At 34.8% G+C, this 17,892-nt stretch overlaps 1 protein-coding gene across 1 annotated transcript in view; it reads right to left on the bottom strand.

Annotated features, from left to right (window-relative positions):
* Window positions 1–369: 369 nt before the first annotated feature.
* The window catches only part of si:ch73-242m19.1 (uncharacterized), a 35,335-nt gene continuing 17,812 nt past the window's right edge, over window positions 370–17,892 (bottom strand). The window contains exons 17-47 of the mRNA XM_059519520.1: window positions 17,606–17,806; window positions 17,408–17,529; window positions 16,473–16,701; window positions 15,951–16,153; window positions 14,632–14,784; window positions 14,229–14,322; window positions 13,935–14,143; window positions 13,179–13,290; window positions 13,049–13,098; window positions 12,754–12,930; window positions 11,410–11,527; window positions 11,157–11,319; window positions 10,924–11,062; window positions 9,144–9,291; window positions 8,973–9,068; window positions 8,716–8,880; window positions 7,455–7,663; window positions 7,215–7,353; window positions 6,145–6,265; window positions 5,871–5,983; window positions 5,028–5,177; window positions 4,577–4,630; window positions 4,339–4,506; window positions 4,091–4,243; window positions 3,478–3,612; window positions 3,226–3,378; window positions 1,970–2,179; window positions 1,010–1,130; window positions 874–924; window positions 674–795; window positions 370–483 (exon numbers count right to left, since the gene is read on the bottom strand). Of these exons, the coding sequence (XP_059375503.1) occupies window positions 370–483; window positions 674–795; window positions 874–924; window positions 1,010–1,130; window positions 1,970–2,179; window positions 3,226–3,378; window positions 3,478–3,612; window positions 4,091–4,243; window positions 4,339–4,506; window positions 4,577–4,630; window positions 5,028–5,177; window positions 5,871–5,983; window positions 6,145–6,265; window positions 7,215–7,353; window positions 7,455–7,663; window positions 8,716–8,880; window positions 8,973–9,068; window positions 9,144–9,291; window positions 10,924–11,062; window positions 11,157–11,319; window positions 11,410–11,527; window positions 12,754–12,930; window positions 13,049–13,098; window positions 13,179–13,290; window positions 13,935–14,143; window positions 14,229–14,322; window positions 14,632–14,784; window positions 15,951–16,153; window positions 16,473–16,701; window positions 17,408–17,529; window positions 17,606–17,806 (4,392 nt within the window). The remainder of the gene's footprint in view (window positions 484–673; window positions 796–873; window positions 925–1,009; window positions 1,131–1,969; window positions 2,180–3,225; window positions 3,379–3,477; window positions 3,613–4,090; window positions 4,244–4,338; window positions 4,507–4,576; window positions 4,631–5,027; window positions 5,178–5,870; window positions 5,984–6,144; window positions 6,266–7,214; window positions 7,354–7,454; window positions 7,664–8,715; window positions 8,881–8,972; window positions 9,069–9,143; window positions 9,292–10,923; window positions 11,063–11,156; window positions 11,320–11,409; window positions 11,528–12,753; window positions 12,931–13,048; window positions 13,099–13,178; window positions 13,291–13,934; window positions 14,144–14,228; window positions 14,323–14,631; window positions 14,785–15,950; window positions 16,154–16,472; window positions 16,702–17,407; window positions 17,530–17,605; window positions 17,807–17,892) is intronic.

The raw sequence follows: 17,892 nt of genomic DNA, 5'->3' as shown, positions 1-17,892 counted from the left end.
TCCGTTAGTATTTTATCAAGTAATGAAAATGTTTTCTTTAATGGTTTTAGTTAGTTTGCTTTTAGTTACAGTACCTGGTAAGGCACTGGTCAGAAATAAGATAGTCCTGCTCCAGAATGACTACAGTAATTATAGTTTGGGGGAGAAAGCAAACAACCGTCATGGTCCTAAAAAAAGATATTTAGATTTTGAGTGGAAATGTGACATGCATATGCATCAGATTCACCCCTTAATGAGTTTTCATTAATGCACAGATGTCTGGGTCATTCAGGTAAGTGTAGGTTTAGGTCAGGCTCATTTGGGCACAAGTAAACATTTTCAAATGTCTGATATAAATCAAAAGCTTTCAATTAGTGCGGTTCAGATTATTTACTTGTGACCCAGTCTAAGATTCTGGTATGTCGGGTGGTTAGAAGAAGCGTTTCCATCAGGAAGACTGGGTAGCAGCGCCTCTGAAATGTCCAGACGAAGACGATTGGAGTTCTATGAAATAGAAAAACGGAATGTTGTAAGAGATATTTAAGTTCACACCACATATTTCATGTTCTATGTGCGATGATCAGGCTTTTATTTTAAGGGACAGTCAGGAAAAAAGACTGAGTATTTTTGGTTGGTCTATTCCTGTAATGCTTGGCAGTTTAAATGACTCTTACTACAGAATCAAGTAACTCACTGTTTTGGGTCTGTCCAGAGGCGTCCATGACTCTCTCCAACCCATTTCAGTACTGAGCTCCTCAGTTGTGTTTATAAAGCTACTGTTTGTAAAAGACATAACCGAGTTGTTTCTGACCAAACCTGCAATTCAACAAGCCACAGAGGTGAACAAGTCAAGTTTAGAAGCAAAAAGACAGAGAAAACGACTGACTGATTTACCTGCCGATGCATTTCTTAAAAGCAGCCTTCTTGAGGACGAGCTCTGGCGTCCTTAAACATGGAAAAAAGTGAGTGATATGAATACAAATGCTTCCTTAATGCTAAAAAAGGTAACAGAAATCAGTATTGTGAGCACCTGAAGGAAATGTAGATTTACACAACGCTGACTCAAAATTATGGATCTGACTTTGTAGTTTGTCCACCTGCTGGAACGCTTCTTGTTTCAGGCTCCGCTCCTGATGAAGCTTACCTCTCACCTTCAAAAAACAACATACTTTACATTTATGCATGTGGCAGATGCTTTAAACTATAGCCAAGTTATATTGCATTAAATGTCTACATTTAATCAGATCATGCATTAATTTCCTGGGAATTTATCCTTGGTTTTCTTAGTGTTGTGCTTGACTGTTTCAACTTTTACAATTAAGACTTTCACAAGAGGTTTGATTTAATTGTTTGATGTTGAAGTTTATGGCAAGACACTAAAGGTGGATACGGTGAAAACTGATATCATTAACAGATACCTCTAAACTTCCTCCAATTGATTAATCAAAGTACATTAAGACAATTGTTATGTATTACAAGTTTCTGAAATATTATGTTTAAATATGCAAACGAGTCATTATCTCATTTTATTCCATCCAAGTACACACACACAACAACAGTGAGCGCACACACACAGTGTGAACACACACCGTGGACAGCTATTTTTGCTGTGGTGCATGTTTTTAGGAATAAAATGTTACATAGATCAGCTGAATAATTTATTAACCAACCCCTCTATAAAAACCTTTAGAAAATAGATAAAAAGTTTGGTTTAAGTGCTGATGAAATGGAGAGAAAATGGCTTTTTAAGATATGCATTGTACATGAAATCTAAGGGAAACAAAAAATAAATAACAATTGTGATATAAAAACAGTTTAGGTGAATGTGTTCTTTCTACTAGTCAAAAATAAGACACGTTAGGGACACAGATTACCCCAAAATCTCAAACCTCAGCAGTGCATGAAACAAAAAAAAACTAAGAGTGGGTTTGCCTGTAGTCTTGACTTAACATTTATAATCATCATCATAAAGCCCGCAGTTCAGACTCACGTGTTTGACTTGCTTGTGACTGCGTTGTTGCCATAGCTCGGTCTCTTTGCTGTTTTTCTCCAGCTGTGCGCTCAGAGCCCTGAGTTGACTCTGTCTGTCCTCCATGTCTTCCTGCAGCTGCTCCAGGCTCTGCATGCGCAGCTCCTCCAGCTCCTGTCGGCTCTGTGTGTCTCGTGTGGAGCGGTGCTCCATGTCCTGCAGCTTCTGAGACTGCATGACGTGTAAAGTGTTAGAGTAACAGTACTGGACTACTGTACGATAGTATTATGTTGGGGTATCTGTACTTTATCTGAATTCTGATAAAAATGAATACGTGTACTTTTACATTTACAAGGTAAAAATAATGTATCATTTAAGTTATTTTGGTATCAGTGAGATCCTATTATGGATCTTATTAATATTTCAATAATTTTTTTATGTTAACATTTTATATGTAAACATATTATAATATTTCGTTTTTGTCATTTTTATTAGTTTTAGTTGTTTTTTAATGTCTACTTTTAAATTTTTGTTTTTTTAATACATAAACTAAACTAAATTAAAAAGCTGAACTAGCTGAAATAAAACACATTTTATTTTGTTTCAGTTTACATTTATTTCAAGTAACAAAATGTTTTTTATGGTCTTAGTTTAAACTTGGATAACAATATATGAATGAGCATAACATTTCTTAATTATTATATTTTGTATTTAAAAATAAAAAAATAATTTTTATTTATTCTAATGTGACAAGAGTGAGTAAATGATGAAAAAAATCTCATTTTGGGGTGAGCTATTGCTTAGTTTTTTATTTTTTTATAATAACCATAGCTACAGATAAATCAACACAAAAGGATTGTGAACATGGGTCATAATTAGTCCTGCTTATTAGTCTAAAAATCACTATATTCCAAATAATGCCATTGCAAAATCCTTACAAAATTCAGAAAGGTTACAGGTTTCAGTATACTGGTTCACTTTAACGTCTGCAGTGTACTATTGAGTTCACATTGTCACAACAATGAGAAAACTATGCTTTTTATAAAGTTTTTGCATCAAAATCTCTACTTTGTCTGACTTTTAATTGCGAAATCTTTGCTAGAATATCTCCATTTCAACTTTTTCAGTACTTTTTACACCCATAGACTAAGATAACAAGATTCGGTCTGGAAACACTGTATACATTTCAGGTACTTCCTGTCTTTATGATAGCTCAATATGCACACAGCAAAGCCAGATTCTCAAATACAAAGATGAGAAGGCTGAGCGTGTTGTACCTGCTGAATGATCTGTCTCTGGATCTGCTCATATTCGCTCTTACACTGCAGCATGGCCTCCTGCACAGCATCCAGCTCTTGTTTTAGACCAATCTCCTTCTGCTCCGAGATCATCTTCACTTTAATAGCTTCGGTTTTACAAGACACCTCATTCTGGACACACACAAGCAACATTCAGAGTTACTTCAGGGCAAAAGAAGAGGAGGAGAGGCTAGCCAAAGGCTGCTATTATTGAACACATGTGATTAATACCAGTTTCCACTGCAGTAGCTCTTTTTGTAGTTTCTCTTGAGCGATCACCAGCCTCCAGTGGTTAAAGGCTCTCAGTTTACACACAAGTCCAGCCAGCTTACTATTATCCGCATGGAGATCTTCTAATACTTCTTTCTGAATAAAACAAAGAGATAAAATGTTGAATGTCACAAAGAAAGACCCAAGTCACATTTCACCCCCAAAAAAGATCTCGATACATTTTGCATAAAAAACAAATCATTACGATTTTCATCAATACTACACTGTTCTTGACAATTTAACACATTTCCCCAACATTTACCTAATTGTACTGTAAATCTAGTTTATAAATCATATAATAATTACATATTAAATTGAATTCAATTTTAACAACATACACCAGTATAACACATTAGAAATGAAAAAGTCACAGAAAATCTACATGGTCCTAAAATAGGCCTTATTTCTACAGGATTATTTTCATTAATGTATTAAATATTTGGGGAATGTGCTAATGTACTAGATAGATAGATAGATAGATAGATAGATAGATAGATAGATAGATAGATAGATAGATAGATAGATAGATAGATAGATAGATAGATAGATAGATAGAACCTTTCTAGTGGTTCACCTCATGAAGTGTGTGAATGAGGGTCTCGTTATCATTAGCGGAAGATAATTTATTTTTCAGTTTGATGATTCTGTCCACGCCTTCCTTCCTCACTCTGCTCACCAGCTGTCGCACATCATGGTCCATATTCACATGGTATTTGTCCAGACGTGACTGTGGGCGGCACAGAGAGCTGAGCCAGCTGACATCACTCTACACATAATAAGTTCAGGTTTTAATATTTTTATGAAATCATAAAGCTTACACACCTTCAGTAGTAGGCATGTGGAGAAGAGCTGGTGAACTAGCGTGTCGTAGCGGTCTCTGTGTTTGAGGTGGAGATGTTGCTCTAAGCTTCTCTTCTCCTCCTCCAGTTGACTGACTCTGGCACGCAGAGCCGTGATGTCAACCATCATCCCACGACACACATCCGCCACCTGAGATTAGATGAGTTTACTGAGCATGTACTGAAGAATCACGGTCATATACGCACAAACCTGAGTTTACCTTTCTGTAGGGGTCACTAGCATGCATTTCTTTGGCTTCCAGCTCTTTAACATCCTATAGATACAGATGTTCACAGATGAGAAAGATGCATACATCTTGCTGCAGCTCCACTGGATCTATCACTTTTTATTCAGCAAGGATCCATTAAATTGATCAAAAGTGGCAGTGAAGACATTTCTAATGTTAAAAAAGATTTATATTTCAAACCAGTTCTTTCGAACTTTCTATTTGTCATAGCGTTCATGGTTTTCCACAAAAACATGAAGCAGCACAACTGTTTTCAACATTGTTAATAATCAGAAATGTTTCTTGAGCAGCAAATCAGCATAGTAGATTAAAATAGAAAATGGTTATTTTAAACTGGAATAATATTTCACAATATATCAGTTTTACTGTATTTTTAGCCTTGGTGTGCAAGAGAGACACAAAACAATAAATATTGTAGATGTACCTGCTCTCTCTGGTAAAGAAGTTGTTCCTGCTGTTGAAGGATGTGCTCGTAAAACTGCGAATATCGCTGGAAGACGCTCCGCTCGCGATTCATGACAGAACAAGTCAATTCAGTCAAACACTCCTGCAGATGAGCGCTGGAGAACGTCACCTGGAAAACACTCACTGTTTATACATCAGTCCATTACATGGCATATGTATCATTGAAAAATGCTACCGTAACCATTTGTGACCCTGGAGAACAAAGGCAGTCTGAAGTATCTGGGGTATATTTGTAGCAATAGCCAAAAAAAACATTGTATTGGTAAAAAATAAAAAAATTTCTTTATGCCAAAAATCATTAAGATATGAAGTAAAGATCATGTTCCATGAAGATATTTAGTAAATTTCCAACTGATTAGTAAAATTCCTTTGCTAAGAATTCATTTGGACAAGTTTAAAGGTGATTTTCTCAATATTTAGATTTTTTTGCACCCTCAGATTCTAGATTTTCAAATAGTTGTATCTCAACCAAATATTGTCCCAATGGGAAGCTTATTTATTCAGCTTTTGTATAAATCTCAAATTCAGTTGATGTATAAATCTCAATTTCTTCAGTAGAAAAACTGACCCTTATGACTGGTTTTGTGACACATATACTCTTTCTAATAAAGGTTCTTTATTAGCATTGAAGTTTCCATCAACCTTTCCAGGTTCTTTATAGTGAAAAACGGTTCTTTAGAATATTAGAAAGTTCTTCGCACTACGAAAAAAAAAAATGTTTTTTTAAGAGCTGTACTGAAAGGTGCTACTGTACCCTGTGCGACTTTTTTTTTTTCTTTGAAGTGTAGCAAGAAATATTTACCTGTCCATCAATCTCACGATCAACACCTTCAAGCAACCGCTGGATGAACTCCTCCACAATCTGCGGCCTCTCTAGAGAGACACTGTGCTTCATCGAAGGCCGTTTCCACAGTTCTTAATGACATGAAGAAGACCAATGTGTTTCAGAGAGGATGGAAATGTTATAATATACTAAAGATATGAGACTAGCTGTGGGGAAGTTTATTGGCTTTCTAATGACAGCCTGCAGAGAGAATCAGCGTCATCCTCCCGTCGTGCTCTGTGATGCTGGGTACCTGCAGGGAGCTGTGCATCATGCCGTGAGCGCTCTGACATCACTAGAGTCGTTTCACTGTTAATCCTCTTCTGAAGCGCTCGGATCATTTCACACTCTGTGATCTCCAAGAGTCTCAGTAACTACAACAAACAGGCAAAAACATACTGACATACTGTTCAAATCTCTGCTTTACAGACTCCAGTGTTACAAAATAAAAAACAGCTAAACATAAGTTTTATTTTAGTATATTGTTATAGTTTATTTATATTATATCTTGAATTAGATTTAATGCTTTAGATTAAATGTAATGTTTTATACAGTTTTCATTTAAATTTTAGTTCATTTTTAGTTTTAGTATTTTAGTAAATTAACTATTTAAGTTACTAATTTGTTTATTTAAAATTTCAGTTTTTTATTTATTTTATTTCCAGTTATTCCTTTTTGTGTTTCAATTTAAACTTCATATATAGTTATAATTTATATATTATAGTTTTTATTAATATTTAATAAACACAAATTTATATTCAATTTAATTTTACTTGTATTTTGTAGCAATTTTGTTCTGTGATTCTATCATTTTTATCAGCTGTTTTTCCCTTTTAAATATTAGTATTTAGGTTTCATTTTAATTTTAGTTTAAGTTTTTATTTATTTCCAGTTAGTATTTTTAGTGCTTCAACTTATACATCATATACTATTATAGTTCATAATTTAAATGCCATTATAGTTTTTGTTTATATTATTAATGGTTTCAGATTTAATGTAATTTTGCTTTGATTTCTACAAATTTTGCTTTTATTAATATTTCAAATTAGCTTTTATTTTTTTATTCTATTTTATATTTTAAATTAATATATTTTCATAATATATATATATATTGTTTTTCTTTCTTGCTTTGTCATGTTTTTTTTAGATTTCTATTTAGGTTCAGTATATTTTTTACTTAAATTTTGTTTTTATTTCAGTAATTTTTGTTTACTTTAAGTTTTTCATTTACATTTGATTTTCTTTTAGTTTTATTTCAAATGAATTTTTTTTTCATAGTTTTACTTTTATCTAACCATAACAGCCCTGTTTCACATGCACTACCTGCCACATTTTAACATCAACTTCTGCTGCTCCAGGTGGTGGAAGAACAGACTGATTCTGAGACAACAAAACCTCATATTCCCTCTCCTTATCCATCTGCTGGGCCAGAGCTTGCATGCTGGGAAAGTAAATCTCAACCCTACAACACAAGCTCATGGGTCAGGTAAACACATACGCATTTATTTCACCATAAACCTTAATGAAAGAGTGAGTGTTTAAGAGTGATGAAATGTTCATGACCTGTAAAGCTGAGACAAGTGTTTAAACTGTGCAGTGGAGTTTATTTTCACAACACCCATCTGTCGTTGAGTCCAGCTCTCTTTAAGAGCTTCCATCTGCTTCCAGAGCAGTAAAAATCCCCGCTGCTTCATCAGGGACTCTATGGGGTCTTGAGTTTTAGACGAAACCTCTGTTATCCTCTCCTCATTTCCCACATTATCATTAACAACCTGAACGATGACAATGAGATAAATGTGCTTTAACAAACAGAGATGTATGAACACATTATGAATATACACTCTCAAGCTACAGAAATGCAGAACAAACACCTTTTGTCACAAAATGTAGTATTTCTTTGAAATGCAATCTTGTCATTCCAACTTTTACTACTTGTGGTGTTTGGGCTAATTAAGAGTGTTCCCACTTTTTTTTTAGTGGCTTTGGTCCCGGAAGATTTTTCCCATAGGGATTAAAAAATTTAAAAAAAAAAGTCTTTGTCAATGAGTTGAAAGCCATGAACCAAACCAACCAGCTATGAGGTGAATCACAACATTACACACTTTGATTTGAAGCAAAAAAGAATTTAAGAATCTTCAAAAAGATAAAGGTAGAAGACTACCTAAAGACTACCTGTGGGCGGCAGTGGCTTAGTGGTTCATGTAGGTTGCCTACATACCGGAAGGTTGGTGGTTCAATCCCCGGCTCCACCTGACCAAGTGTCGAGGTGTCCTTGAGCAAGACACCTAACCCCAGCTGCTCCCAACGAGCTGGATGGCGCCTTGAATGGCTGACACCGCAGTCGGTGTATGAATGAGTGGGTGAATGTGAGGCAACTTATAAAGCGCTTTGGATGGCCATGTGGTCTGTTGAAAGCGCTATATAAATGCAGTCCATTTACCAAGACTAGCTACATAACAGCATGCACTACAGTCCCATGAAGCATTGCGAATGACATAATCAAATTCAATATGATGGTGAAATATAAACCATTTGTTTAGAGTAATTGATTATATCTGTAGAAACAATAAATTTTCAGTATATTGCAAAAAATGCTAGTCGTGAAATGTTTTGCACAGCATCATGGGAAATGTCGTTTTTCTACCACAAATTCCACAATCATTTCAAGTTGAAAGAATGTCAGCTTAAACAAACAACCTCTGAGACCTTCTGTCTTTAAAGCTTGGTAATTTACGTTTTTACTTCCAGAACTCGACTCTTGTATACTTAAATCAGCTTTCCAGTTTATAAACTAAATGGGAGACGTTCTTAAATTCTGAATTACTTCTCTATCAGATGCTGTGGTGATGTCGGGCTCTCCTGTGGTCTGTAGCTGGAGCGGTGCTGCATCTCTTTCACTACTCAGCACATCATCAATGATCAGGGATACGCCCAGAATCGCCCCATTAGCCTCCATTCTGCAGCGGCCATTCAGATCACAGAGGCAGAGCTACAAAAACACAAGATCACATGACCCTGATCCCTAATGAAAAAGAGGAAGATTAAAAAACAAAAACAAAAAGTATTTATAAAGTAACACACCTGCATGTAATGCTCAATCGGTGAAACATCCCATATATTCAAAGGATGCGATCCATGTATCGCAATGAAAGATCTCCATGGATACCATTTTTGGGCCTGAAACCCCAAATGAAACACTAAACACTAGTGAAGGAGGAACATGAATGCTGGACAGGCCTGGTGGTTCCTCACCTGAAGGCAGGCTGGCTCTAGAGGATCAGGAACAGAGAGGAAACTGGCTCCTCCCACCATGCTGTCATTCATGATGGGGAGGGCGTGGCTCATGTTTTCACTCACGCTCTGATAGGCCAAGAGGTTTCCAGAGGAGAGGAATGCCTCCCTTGTGGTGAAACAAAAATGGAAATGGCATGTTTTAAAACTATGTGAATGTGCATTAATTAAAATGGGTCAAAGTGTCGTGATATTTATATATTTTTTATTTATTTATGTATGTATGTACATACCAAAATATAACAAAATTATAACACTATTTTTTGTTTTAACATACCTTTGCATCAAATTACAAAAAGAAAAAAAAAAATAGTTTACTCTAATGCACGGGTGTTTCTAATGCAGCGTCAATGGGAGGGATGGTAAATTTGACATCGTTCTCTCTTCTGACTGCCGTTATCAGTCTCTCTCAGTTTTTCCCCTTTCATTGAAAGTCAGGATAACACTACCGTGGAGTTTTTCTATTTGCTATTTGAGCAAATGGGAATGCAAAAAATATGTTTACTTCCATTCACCACTCTATGACAACGTCCACTGCTGAGAAACCCGGAAATGCGAAAAAGGTCCATAGTAGAAAAAGGTTTGCTGCATTGTGATTGGATCTTGATGGACTAACACAAGCAAAATGTCCAACAGCATCAGATAAAGATGTTAGGAAAGCAGCCAGGGCAAGAAGACAGACCTCTGGTGCCAAGCATGGGAAGGACAGGACTTCTCATTGGTCAAGATGCAGTATCTGCCCTTCACCCACCTACAGACTGATTCCTAAGGTTTCCTATGGCCTGTGACCGCCATAAAAATTCCTTAGGGCCTCCAGGATACAGCAGCAGTGGGTGAAACAAAGAGAGATCACACAGATCAAACCTTAAACTGATGCAAACTACAACACACCTATCTTATTCTTATTCAGAGAAATAAGTATTCTCAGTGAGAGCGATGTGTAGTGCAACATCTTACACAAACTCAGCTGTTAGTGGACAAATGAACGCATGCATGACAGTTCAAATCAGTTCAAAAACATCATGTTTGGACTTAATACGTTCGTAACATTTCCAAAGGTATTCTGCTTGTGGTTTGGAAAGTGAGAAGTGCACTAGTAAAACTTTAGACACACTTTTATAACTTCTAACTTTGTTTGGACTATGCAAATAAGCTCCACAGGAACTAAAACTTTAACTACGTAAAATGAAAACAGAAAATATAGAAATAAAAATAAATTCAAAATATTAATAAAATTTTTTATAATATCTCAATGATACTAAAATAACATGGAGACTACTGTTAATAAAGCAGAAAAATTATTTTAAAAATATTTATGAAGAGGTTATTTCAGGCTACCGGATGGTAAAACCCACAAATAACAACAAACAAAATTCATTATATTTTTTGACAAATATTTTTACCTTAAAAATGCTTAATTATTTTTTTTTGTAATAATAATAGGAATAATAATAATAAAAATAATAATATGTACATTCACATCTGTGCAAAGTTTAAGAAAACTAGGAAATGTTAATATATATTAATTAAGTATTATTTCCCAGTGTTTTCAAAATATTTGTTTGAAAATAAAAATAAAAGCTTTTCAAAACTGTATGAATCCAGCATGAAAACAAACATTAATTTAATATTACTTTGGAGCATGCATTTTAAACTAGATCTTTCAAAAACGTTCTCCTGTATATCAATCTCAAACATCATTATTTGTCACTGGCCCTAATGATCTGTAAATGATCAGCACCTGATCATGTAGCGCACCGCGGAATCAAAGCGCAGGAAGAGCACGTCCCTGTGGAGCTGCAGGAGCCGCGCGACAGCCTCTGAACTTCTGGGCTCACAGAGAGAGTCAATCTGTCGCTGGACGTCCCACAGTTCAGACCCTTTGAACAAACATCAGAGCATAAGGAAACACGGGGCTGGACAACACACAATATCAGCTAAAAACAAATGCGTTATCATATAGTTATCATATACCGATGCTCTCTGAGCCGCCCCAGTCTGCTGTGAGCCTCTGAGCGCTGCTGGGACTGAAGGAAGTGTTTGGATTGCCCAGCCGAGCAAAGCTCACCAGGTAATATACGACGTCATGAAGAGCTGAAATAATCTGCAGTGTGTTTTGAAGAGCCTGGTGACATTCCTGTAACAAGAATCCACTAAAATCAGCTGATTCAAATAAAAATGATGAGGAAAATGAGAACTGAGACACTGTGTCATGTTTATTAGTCACCTTCTCCTCTAGAGCTCTGAACATGAGCAGCACTTCAGTGTAATGAGGGATGAACCACAAGTTCACCAGACGCTTTCCATCAGCTGATAACAGCCTTCTGGGACGAGGCTGAAATGTCCTGAACAGACAGAAACAGTTATGGTTTAGATAGACATTTACTCCATGGAAACTGATGACACTTAACTCTCTTTCTTTCTTTGTTTAGATTGACTATTTGGTCTATTTTCTATGTAACGTATAATAAAATTTAAAAATTTAAAAATGTAAGCTGACTATCTGTCTATGTATGCATGTATCTATTTATTCATGCATTTATTTATTTAGTCTTTTTTGGTTGTTTATTTGGATATTTCACCCATTTTTTTAATAATGCAAAAATTTATCAAAACTATGAAAAACATAACATTTAAGCATTAAAATAAAATAGATTTTTTTTGTTTGCTTGTTTTTAAAAAAATTGTTTGTTTTAACTATTTTCCACATTTTTATAATATAAAATCCATCAAAACTATGAGTAAAATATAAATCTAAAATACTATATAATCATTTAATTTTAATTTTTCACTACCACCCTTCACTATTCTTTATTTCCCACTGAATAAAAATAATAATAAAAAAACAAGGTAATTACGACTTTTTATCCCACAATTCTGACATATCTTGCAATTCTGACTCTATAGCACACAATTGCAAGTTTTTAAAGTAAAAACTACGAGTTATAAAGTATATATTTTTTCTTGCTATTGCGAGTTTACATCTTGCAATACTGACTTTATAACTCGCAATTCTAAGAAAAAAAGTCAGAATTGTGGAATAAAAATTCGCAATTACCTTGTTTTATTTTTTATTTAGTGGCAGAAATGTGTAATTTAGTGGCTTGCATACTATAGAGCCCAACTCATGCATAAAAAAAATTACATTTTTTTTAATATTCAATATTAGTTTTTTATTTTCTGTTTTCTTTTTAATTCTAATAAAAGTTTGAGTAATTGAGTAAAAGTTTTTGTATTTTAAATAATATATCTATGTAGTTTTTATACATTTTTATTTCAGTTTTCTTTATTTTAGTGTATCAATGAAAAAGAAAAATGTTGTCATGGAAACTAGCTAAGAATAAAATCATTTTACATTTGTTTGTATTTATTTTAGTTAACATTATTTTACTATAGGCAATGGAAATATTTTTATAGTTTTCATTTCATTTAACTATAATTATCCTGTTTTGATTAAAAGGTTTTTAAGCAGATAAATTCAACATGTCCAAATGTCTGGCCAGCAAAAATTAACATGACACAAAATTGTCTGTTCCATAAAATGGGAACTGTCTGTCTGTATTTTCTTCACCTTGGATCAGGACACAATCTGTCATCTGACTGCAGGTCTGATCTGGATTCATCGGGTGTTCCCATCACAAAGTAATTGTGACGGATGTGTGGCACCTCATCCAGAAGTGAGGAGAGACTGTGGCAAAGAGCAACTATCTGCCCTCGGACACAATACTGTGACATACGCTTGTTAAATCTGAAAGAGACACATAATCAAAACTGCTACAGAGAACACCATAATATAAAATGTATGGTCATTTCCTCCTTTCATTGAAAATAAAGAGAGAGAAACACTGTTTACTGACTAAACATACTTGTGACAGAACTCCAAAATCAGTTTCCTCTTGATCCTGCCCACTTCTTCCTATTGAGAGAAGGATGGATGGATGGATGGAACTAAGGTACATTTACATTTATTTAGCAAATAAAATCATGCTCACATACAGAGTTTAATTTCAGTGCACTCATCTGTTCTTTCTTCTTTATAAACGTGTTCAGCATTTCATCTCGAAGGCACACTTTCTCCAGCTGAACGGACACAAAAGCGCCTGCAAGCCTGGATTAAAAAAATCATTTCACACAATCATTCTATACTCAGATAAAACATGCCTTAATGTCCATTTTGGAAAACCTTATATCCAGATTACTTCATATATTGGTGAATTACACAAATAATTGCTTTGTATTTTGTATTTTGTACAAGAATAAGACCTGTAAGAAAAGTGATAGAATATCATTATTTTTGATTATTTAAATCAAGTTAAAGGCAGAGAAACAAATAAACATAGTTGCTTAAACATATCAAAACTATACAACACAAATAAACAATTTTTTCAGCATTTTTTAACAAAAATAAAACTGTCTTATTTTTATTTTGTTACGGTTAAAAATAATAAAAATTCTTAAATCAAGATACATTAACTCGAGATGTAATTTTTTTGTTGTTGTTTATGTTTAAAACAATAATAAATATTTGTCAGTGGGGTTAGAAAAATAAACTTGTTTTACCTCTAAATTAAGTTTATTTATCTCACCCCAGTGACAGACATTTTTTCTTTGTTTTAAGCATAAACTATATATTTTTTTAAAATATGCTGTCATGAAAATAATGCTTTCTTTTTTAATTTTCATTTTCTTAATGCAAAATGCACTTATGGTGCAATATAATCTAGACATGTTCTGGATCAGTTTTGTGCAGACCTGTTTCTGGTAGCTAAAGCATGTTTCCTGGTTTGAGAGGAAGTAGTTCCTCCGTGCTGCAGCAGCAGGTCTGTATTTGAAGACTGATCCAGCTTCTCTGTCCTATAGCATAAGGACGCTTGTTTAAGTGCACCAATCAGAGCGTTCTTCTGCACCACCTGACACACCAGAACCACATGCAGGTTCTCCAGGCTGGACTGATTCATGAGCTGAAGGACAGAGACACAAACTCAAACCATTTATTTCCTGAACAAAAATAATGTGCATAATAATTCAAAATCATCATGTGATTACCTGTAAAACACCTTCTTTAGATTGAAAGTTAAATTTGCCAATTTGACTCTCATCTAGCTCCTGAACAGCGAGAGGCAGGCTGTTTGGGACAAACCTATAAAACAGGAAGGGAGATTTTTAATACTGTTAATACTTGTGTAGTAACTGTGAGAAATAGTAATAGATATGCTAACCTTAAAAAAACACTAAATGCAGTATTTAGACACGACATACTTCATATACATAAATTACAGTTTTCAACAGATGCTGATAGTGTCTCACACCTCGAGCATGACATAATAATAATAATAATAATAATTCATTACATTTATATAGCGCTTTTCTAGGCACTCAAAGCGCTTTACATAGTCTGGGGGTATCTCCTCATCCGACATGGGTCTGTATTAGTCCTGCAGAGTTTTACCTGTCAGCATTCTGTTTGTCGTCCTGAAGGGCCGTGATGAACACAGGAAGCTGTTTTGGAATCTCTTTCCGCACAGCGAACTCAAACTGCACCGGCCGCATGTACAAATGAACTTCATCAAAGCCCGTCAGTCTGGCCACTGATTTATATAATCTAGAGCGACATGACAGAAGGCACAAGACATTCAGGTGAGAGTCTGATGACCTCAGCTGCTTTTTCAGTCATCATTTTAATAGAAGACCTAAGAGTAAATCAACTAATGAATATTTTAAAATCTTTATTCCAAACTGAGGTCCATTAATGTTCTTATTGTTAATTTTGTTATGTTTATTTAAATTTACAAAGGTAGAGGCAGCACACACACACACACACATATATATGTGTGTGTGTGTGTGTGTGTGTGTGTGTGTGTGTGTGTGTATTACATTATATTTAAATTGCCAACTGCAATAGGCCACATTATGATTTTTTTTTCATCTGAGATCCACTAACGTTATTTTTTTGACCAAAGCGGAATTTTAATACAGCACAATGATTTACTTTTTATACAATCATTTTATTTATTTTTATTTATTTATTTACTATTTAAAGGCAGCACTTGATGCTGTTTTTTTTACTTTTCCCCCCCAGTAATATTATAGTTATTTTCACTAATATCTCTTTTTCCCCAAAAAACTCCAAATCATTTAATTTTCTACGATCATTTCCCTCTCTTTCTGACTTTAAACATTAAAACAGTCTATTTGCATGCTGTCATGTCTGTCAAATGGGCTTCAAGCTATTTGTGACCATGGACCACTAAACCAGTCCCTGGGGTTTATTTGCTGCAATAGCCAGAAATACATTATTTGAGTCAAAATTATACATTTTTCTTTTATACCAAAAAACATTAAGTAAAGATCATGTTCCATGAAGAAATTTTGTACATAACCTACTGTAAATATATCAAAACTAAAATTTTGATTAGTAATATACATTGCTACGAACTTCATTTGGACAACTTTAAAGGTGATTTTCTCAATATTCAGATTCCAGATTTTCAAAGAGTTGTATTTCGGCCAAATAAAGTCCTATCATAACAAACCATACATCAATGGAAAGCCTATTTATTCAGATGTTCTATAAATGATGAAAATGTATGACTGGTATTGTGGTCCGGGGTCACATTTCTGCCTCATCCTGCATTGGGGAAATAACAAAATGAACCGAATAACTGGACCTGGATTGGAAGTGCTGAATTCTGTGTTTATAGTATAATTAATTTGGTTTTTAATTGTCAAAAATGAAGGAAAATTTGAACTGCTCAGCAGAAACTCAACTGGGCCAGGTGTTGGGTCTCTGCCGCTGATTCAGTGATGCGATGACGGAGCGTGACAAGCTCCAGCAATGAGCAGAACGTCTTCAGCATGAACAGCTGTCTGTCTTTGCCCTGCTTCCTCTCCTGTTCCTCTGCAGATCTCACAACAGTCCGTCCCAGCTCTCTTACCAGGACAGGGTCCTCGATGAAGCCTTCAGAGAACAACTAAAACAATACAGAACACTGAAACTGTATCAGACACCTCTTAATGATGTTTGCATATTTATTATAACTTTATAATACTGTGAAGTGACAATGCATTTAAAAACCAAATTAAGCAGTGTGCTAGTGCAGAAAACAGCCTTTTTCTGTCTGATGTACTTACAATTTTCTCATTAAGATTAACAATTAAGTACCTTTCTGACAATAAAAAAAGAGAAAAGAGGCTTTTTGTTTTTACCTATTATATCTCCTCTAAACATTACAAAAAGTTTGACAGTGGACTCTCAGCTTATTTGGAGAAACAAAACAAAAGGACACATACATCTCTCTGGATCTGGGAGCTGTAGGTTGCACCAGGAGCAGAAAGCAAGTGCCAGTGTCGCAAGGCCATTTTCAGGAGACTTTGCTCCAGTTTGACTCTTTGGGAAGGTGTTTTCGATCTGTGCAGCTCACACAGTTCAGCAAAGGCCCGTTCAAGAGCCTCGTACAGCCGCGATGCCAAACACAATGAGGGGTGAATCTCTAAAAAATACACACTCTTCAAAGCAGGCCTGCAATGAAAGTACAAGGAGGCAAATACACACTACTGGTCAAAAGCTTGTGAAGATTAAGATTGTTTTTTTTTTAAGTTTCTTTTGATGGATTTATTTGATGAAACATACAGTAAATACAGTAATACTGTGCAATATTATTACTGTTTAAAATAAATGCTTTCAATTTTAATATACTGTAAAAATGCATGTTCTTCCTGTGATGTGCAGCTGTATTTTCAGCATCATTCTTCCAGTCTTCAACATTTATGATTATTATCAATGTTTATCTTAATATTATCACTATATTATCACAGATTTCTAATTAATTAATCAATTTATAATATTATTCAATAAGGATGCATTCAATTGATCAAAAGTAGCAGTAAAGTCAGTCATAATGTCACAAAAGATTTGTATCTAAAAATAAAACTGTTCTTTGAACTTTTTTTAATCATTAAGGAAGCCTAGAAAAATGTAAAAAAGAAAGAAAGAAATTATTATTTTTAAACAAAAATATTAAGCACCAAAAACTGTTTTAACACTGATAATAATAAGGAATTATTAATAATTGAGTAAAATGTTTTACATGACTTTGGCATTGCTAACACCATGCTTCACTATAGTTGTTACACGGATGACATGTATTACATTATGTGCTGAGTAAACAGGATAAATTTGACTTTAACTCTCTGTTGCATTAAAGGTTTATCATTGGGATATTTACCTGCTTCCACCGACTGATACCAGATGTTTAGGGATGTATTTTGGTGGCAGGCCGTATTCACTAGGACAGTCATTCTGTCCCTCCCTCCATATTCTCTCTAGATATTGTCTCTGCTCATCAATCTAATGCTCAGAAAACATCAGAGAAGGTGAAAGCTCAGGTGAGTTAAACATGATTAAAGAACAAATGTTCGGATACCTGATTGTTCAGCGCTAGTTTGATGAGCTGTTGGTGGCTTTGGAGGCAGACTATAGTGTCCCTGTAAGCTTGAACAAAATATCCAGCAGTTAAATCCATCTGTGGCCTTCTGTGCATGACGTCTGTGATGACCTGAGCCAACCTGAACCATTCATCTGGATCCGTGACATGCTGATATGCCTCCAAATAGCAATTCAAGAGCTGCAGACACAGGATGGCATTTTATCACTGACATAAAATATATTTAAATAGAAAACCTTTGTAACAATATTTCACAATATTACCGT

The sequence above is a fragment of the Carassius carassius genome, chromosome 31 (assembly GCF_963082965.1).
Source record: "Carassius carassius chromosome 31, fCarCar2.1, whole genome shotgun sequence".
NCBI lineage: Eukaryota > Metazoa > Chordata > Actinopteri > Cypriniformes > Cyprinidae > Carassius > Carassius carassius.
The sequence above is the reverse complement of the archived record's forward strand: the minus strand, read 5'-3'. Positions and strand labels throughout refer to the sequence as shown.